General features: G+C 36.8%; 1 protein-coding gene across 1 annotated transcript; it reads right to left on the reverse strand.

Annotated features, from left to right (window-relative positions):
• Window positions 1-223: 223 nt before the first annotated feature.
• Window positions 224-1,432, reverse strand: LOC133285159 (cation/H(+) antiporter 15-like). Its single transcript, XM_061482343.1, has one exon. It carries the CDS (start codon window positions 1,430-1,432, stop codon window positions 224-226), a length of 1,209 nt encoding a protein of 402 aa, XP_061338327.1.
• Window positions 1,433-6,816: the final 5,384 nt, after the last annotated feature.

A 6,816-nucleotide genomic window follows, 5' to 3' on the forward strand; every position in this document is an offset into this window, starting at 1 on the left:
TCACACCACACTAAACCGCAACATGATGTATTTAATTTGGATTATCTTAAATAGTATGACTAACATTTTATGTTTATGTGCCTTTGAGAGTAAATAGAGTACAAAAAACAAGATGGGAATCCAAATACTTAACTACATCACGAGAATTATATACATATAAATTTATCTTAAAAATATAGAAAACATTCCTTAATCTGCAATATCTAATCTTTGTATCTGTGTTTCACAACATCATCTCAGGACCATCATTCTTTTGGTGACATTTCTTTTGATGTTGAGTTTTACGCTTTGAACCAGAATCATATTGCTGCACAACAAGCAACGAAGCACGTGTACCAAAGCTTGTTGAAGCTACAATATCCCCTATAACCCCAAGTTCAGGATTGTCACACCATTCCAACAACTTGGAAAAAACTCTAGAGTTTCTACCACAACTTTGTCCAACAATGTACAAATCATAGTCATTTTTGTCTAACTCATTGAGTAGTAAAGGAATCTCTTCACCTGTTGCTGTATGCACTTCTTCCTCTGAATAAACAATTGACTCATTATTGTTCATTGCCTTGTGCCTGAAGGAAAATATATACTCATCATCCATTTGTTTCTGTACCCCATTATCCCTAACTGTACATAATAACTCATTTGCATCATTGTTCATTGTGTTCTCTTCTTCTTCTTCTTCCTTAGCTTCACCTAACAAAAGTACTCTTACCACATCCAATTGAATTCCTGAATGCCCTGCCATTCTCCCTGCTATAGATAAGGCTTCGCGGTCATCCGGTCCTCCAATGAAGATCACAACAATCCTCAAACTTGTTTGTAGTAATGATCCAAGTCCACGGTCGACAAAGATCACAACAGAACATGGTGATTGTTGTAGAACACTTTTGTTTATGTCACTTTGTGCAGTGTTAGTTGTTTCTAGTACACCTTCTGAGTTTAGCTCCTTGTGAAAAGGAAGGATAATTAAGCTTGCAAATTTCTCTTCTGCTACATTGTATATATCTTCATGGATAGTTTCATAAGTTGACACAACACTTGATGTCTCAAATCTAACAGCATTGTATCCTTCTACAAATTCGTCAAATGTATTGGTTATGCTCTCAAACTCTGCTTGTGATTCATAGAGTTTTTGTTCTCCACCATGTGCATTTGAATTTGAATGTTCCATTTGGGCTACAAGAAGAGCAGTGCCATATCTAGTGAGTTCAACAAGGTGAAGTGCAAATACATGTAAAGGTGAAATTCTTGTGGCATTTACTGTTTCAAGGACACGTGTCATTGCGGTGGCTTGGCGAGCATTGTGGACACAAGCAACAACTCTAAGCACTACATCACTCCTTAACTTCTGTACAGTTCTTAGCTGTGATTGCTTAAATCGAAATTTTGGCTTGTATATAGCATTGATCAAGGGAGATACCAGCACAGTCATTATTATAATACCAAGCATCATGATTGTGAAATCATATAAGTTCAAAATCTGTTAAAAAAAAATAAACACACATTTGAATTAGATGTAACTAAGAGATAATGAACTTGAAAAAGGAGTATGAAATAAAAAAACCACTCCCCGTTGAACCTCAACTTAATGAGGATGAGGTGAAGAAAATACTTATATGCAGTCTTATCCTTATTTGTATATGTTAGAGAAGTATAAAACCATTAATGTAGCCTCACCCGACAGCTTAAACTTTTGGGTTGAATTGGTTCTTTACTATATACTTAGAAAGAGATGGTTTTATGGATTGAACCCGTGATCTTTCAGTCACAAAGAAACCAGTTTTACATATTTGCAAAAAAAAAAAGGAGAATGAAATGAAGTTGGTAATTGATTATTACTTACTTTTCTGTCCCAGGCAACGCTTAGCAGGATCAATGCCATGATGCCCTTAGTGTTGAGAAGCAATCCAATGCCTATACCATCTCGAGCAGACATACCAAAGAAGAAAGTGGTAATTAAGGAGCTTAGAACTTTAGGGATGGATAACAGCAGCATAATGAGCAACATCACATGCCATTTTGGCTGGGTCACAATCATTAAATAGTTGATTTTTAAGCCAAAACCAGCAAAGTAGATAGGGGATAGAACCCCAGTAACAAAATCATCTGTCATTTCCATCACCAACTCAGCAAACCTCCTATGAGGTAAGATTAGTCCATAAATAAAAGCCCCAACAATATGGTGTGTACCAAGAAAATCTGTGATAAAGAGTGGGGTCAGGTTATTTAGTAGGGCTAACATAGAAGTTGACATGATAATAGAGTGCTGAAAAGAGAATTTCAAAGAGTATTGCTAACATTCCTCATGAACTTGTGATCATCATTAGTTACTTGTGAGTTCAATATTTTAGTTGTAAAATTCTTAGTAAAAGTGAAAGACAGAACACAGTCAAGTCATTTGTTGCCAAGAACTGACAACCACTCTAGCCTCTACCAAGCAAAAAGATGAAATTTTATTCGTAACATGAATTGTTTCTTTTCTATATGTAAATAGTAATTAAAGGGTGAACTAAATTTTACCCCCCTGAAATGCTAAATCTCTATATGTACTACATCCATAGCATAATCTTTATTTTCACCAAGTTCCTTCTTTGGAGAAAATGTGATGTATCAATTTGGGTAAATGCATGATGATTATTTATAGTAACTCAAGTAGCCATTACACTATGATTAGCATGTATTGAATTTGATGCTTAATAATTGGAAATTATAGCAGATTGACTTTTAAATGTTGTCTACATGAGTAATCATAAAATTTTTGCATGAAGATTAGATTCCTTTCTTACATACAATGCAATTCACTTAGCTATGGCTCATGCCATAATTATTACTTTGTTTTTGCTGAGGAGGGTACATTTATATTTACAATTTCCATTATAATATATTTGATTTTATATGTGCTAACTTGATCCAGTGTCAACTTCAAATCATAGATTTTATGTGAAAATTTTGAATTTTTTTTTCTAGAGATGGTATATTTATGGATCTCCATGATGGAATTTCAGTGAACCTACCACCATAAGATGTGAGACAAAGAACCAAGAGAAAGAAAATGGTGGTTGGATAACTACTATACTTGTAAGTTTTTCAATATATCTTTATGTTTAATTTGAAAAACCTTTGTTTACTTCCTTTAAACTTCCCTAGAGTTCAAAAATCTACGGTCTTCTATAATATATGCAATTATCGAGGTTAAAAGTAGTAGATTTTCTATTTAAGTGTTGGCAGAATGGCCATAATGTTTAAGCAGGTGTCTAATTTATGATGTGAAATTTCTGTTTGGATACCTGATAATTAAGAATAGAGGAAAGTCACTTTGATAGGATCTTTAGGCACCTACAGATATGGTACCAAGTATAACACCTCACAATTTTAAATCAAGTAATTAAAATATTAAGTGAGCAATCAAGTGATGAATTAGTGAAAATCCTAAAGATTAGGCCAAAATACAAAGAAAGGGCAAAACGGTAATTAGCCAACACGCAACCCTAGGAAGATAAAAATTGAGTAGAAGGTCTCAGATGGTAAAAATAACCCTGGAAATGGGTTCAGAACGAAAAATTGAGTGGACAGGCAAGTTTCAGAAAAATCAGTGAATAGTGTTTTTCGCGGGTAAAAATACCGCGGTACGATTGCACCGTAAAACGTGCCGATTGAGTTTTGAGCTCTAGGTTTCAAATATGAGTTAAAAATGGTCTAATGAATTAGGAAATATGATTTCTTATAATATTCGATGAAATTAAGACAGTTTGGGGAAGCGTGCCAATGGCGCGCGTAATAGCTTAAAACAGTGTTTTCTCCGAACGAATGGAGGACTCTTAATTCATCTGGTCAAGCCTAATTAAAGGGGAATAGTTAATGTTAAAAATTTGAGTTTCTAAATAGGTTGTGAATTTACGGACGTTTAGTGGAATCGGAGGAAAATTCGGATTAGTTTTAAATCGCGTGAGGTGGCGGTGGGACCCACCCCACTTAAGTGACTTAAGCCACATGTGCTTGGCACTATTCATGCATCACTTTCCTCCCTTCTTCTTCATGAAACCCGCAGCCCCCTCCCCCAAAAACCCCATTTGCATTCAAATTTTCTCTTCACCATAACTTGATCATTTCTTAACCAAATCAAGTGATTTTTGTGTTGAAATTTGTTGGAAACAACCTTCTAAACACATTGGTACCACTCTTGAGCCTTGAAACCGTGTATTTGGGGAAATATTGGCCATTTACAGCCACGAAATTTTGGAGAAAAAATGGTTGTCCATGGAGCTTTTTGATCTTCCATTGCTTGGAGGAGTCTTGGGTTAGCTTCTAGCCTTTGTTGTGAGTATGTTTATCCCATTTACATGGTTTAATTGTGATTGAATTTTTGGAAACCTAAAGCTTGATTTGATGATGTGTTGTGTTAGAGAGCTCAATTTGAAAATGTGTATTAGATGATAATGTGTTAGAATGATGTATTAAAGCTAGAAATGCGATGAAATTTATTGGTGAAAATTGATGAATTTAACTTAGAAAAATTTGATGATCATGATTTTGGACTTGTGAATTTTGGTGTCGAGACTTGTTTGATGAATTGTGGCATGATGGTATGTTGATATAATAGGATTGTATGAGGTGTGGAATGATTAAAGTTGTATGGAAATTCCTTGGAATGCCATAGGGTAAAATTCGATTCTTTGAGGAAAGATTGAGGAATTGATGTTGAAAAATGATTTGGATGATGATTTGTGTAGTTATATGGTGCTTAGATGGGTTGTGTTGTGCTTGGAGAGTGTTTGGATCAATGGAAAAAAATGAATTGTGTTAGAGACCTAAATGAGCCCAGAATGAAAGATTTCGCAAAACGATGCGTAAATGTCGGAAAACGGAAAAACGACGATTGAACTAGCCTCTAAACAACCTAAGGGAGTGTTATAAAATGAGAAAGAAAATTTAGGAAAATAAATCTCAAATTTACACCTACATGGCCGAACCTCCAAGGGGAAAAGGGGTGATTTGGCGATTTTCGCGTTTTGATGTAATTCGACGCGAAAATGACGAACCGGCACTTGAACCGGCCTATTGACAACCTAATGAGACGTAACAAAATGAGAAAGAAAATTTAGAAAAATAAATCTCACATTTACACTACAATGGCCGAACCATCTGGGGAGGATGGGGAGGATTTTTGTGTTTTTGCGTTTTGATACTATTTGACGAGTACTGATGGATGTACGTTATTGTATAGGTTGCCGTACGTCGACCTGAATCCCGAATCTTGAATCAGTGAATTGCCCTTGGTCCGGGACCAAGTGGATTGAGGTAAGAAATTGGTTCATTGCATGTGTAATTATAAATTAACATGTATGGGTTGAACTGAGAGTGATTGGGAATGTCCTCTGTGTAGGCATTCCGCTGTGTACCGAGTTGAGGGATAAGCTGCTGCGGAGCTTGTGGAAACACGAATTAAGGTAACCTCTTGGTACTGGGGCTTGTTCCCCTTTTCTGTTCCACCTTGCCAGTTGATGGCAACGGTAGGAAGTGTGTATGAATAGTATAGAACACATGAGCATGCATGCATTATTGTTATGGGTACTGCAGTACCGAGTCTCTGGCCAGTAGACAGTTTTATTAGCCTTCGGGCATTTTCGGACTTCCGCTGGATAGGTCTCCAGGAGGGAGTTCTAGTTGACTGCGGTCATGGTGTGTGATCCGGGTAGGAGCACACTAGGAATGTCTTTGGCGTTTTGGTTGGTTTGGGCATCATGGTTGTGGTTTCTGTGAACACACCTTGGATGATACCCATAGGCTTATATATGCCGAGGGCGTACGTGGAATTGGGGTTACCATCCCGTATCGTCGTATTTTGTTTTCTTTATATTCCCCATTCTCTAAATCCCTTGCTATATCCCGTTTTCAAAGTGGTTGTTGTATTCTATTGATATGCATCGAAGTGAACCATTGGGTGGAGTTTTCTCCAGAACCTCTTGGTTACTGAGATATATTCGTATATCTCACCCCGTCTCGGGGCATTTATTTCAGGAGGTAGCAGTGGAGCAGGAGCCTCGGGCAAGAGGCCCGCAGAGTGAGCGCTGGAGCGCTTCATATTTTGCATTTTGTTGGCCGTGTGGCCTAGGCTAGACTTAGGGCATGAACATGTCATTTGTATTTATTAGTATAACACCTCACAATTTTAAATCAAGTAATTAAAATATTAAGTGAGCAATCAAGTGATGGATTAGTGAAAATCCAAAAAATTAGGCCAAAATACAAAGAAAGGGCAAAACGGTAATTAGCCAACACGCAACCCTAGGAAGATAAAAATTGAGTAGAAGGTCTCAGATGGTAAAAATAACCCTGGAAATGGGTTCAGAACGAAAAATTGAGTGGACAGGCAAGTTTCAGAAAAATCAGTGAATAGTGTTTTTCGCGGGTAAAAATACCGCGGTACGATTGCACCGTAAAACGTGCCGATTGAGTTTTGAGCTCTAGGTTTCAAATATGAGTTGTAAATGTTTTTTTGAGTTAGGAAATATGATTTTGATGAAATTTGATGGAATTGAGTCATTTTGGGAAAAATTGATGAATAGTGATTTTCCGGTGTAAAAATACTGCGGTATAATTGTACCGATAAGCGTGAAAATTTTATCAGTATTTTTGGGAAACAAAAATATGACATGAACAAGAAAAATATGTAGGTCATGAATTTGTGGTTGAAATTAGGTGATTGATTAAAGTTAAAACGCGTGTGGGACCCGCCTGTGACTTAAGTGAGTCAAACTCACCTTTTTTTTCACACTTTCTCTCTCCTCCCTCTCTTCTCTCCCGCGTGCAGCAGCC

The sequence above is a fragment of the Gastrolobium bilobum genome, unplaced genomic scaffold, assembly GCF_033153095.1.
Source record: "Gastrolobium bilobum isolate Gb01-03AN ecotype WA unplaced genomic scaffold, APGP_CSIRO_Gbil_v1 utg10291, whole genome shotgun sequence".
Classification (NCBI taxonomy): Eukaryota; Viridiplantae; Streptophyta; class Magnoliopsida; order Fabales; family Fabaceae; genus Gastrolobium; species Gastrolobium bilobum.

Excerpts from the sequence above, each read along its gene's own strand:
- LOC133285159 (XM_061482343.1), bottom strand. The coding sequence starts at position 1,432 with ATGACTGTGCTGGTATCTCCCTTGATCAATGCTATATACAAGCCAAAA.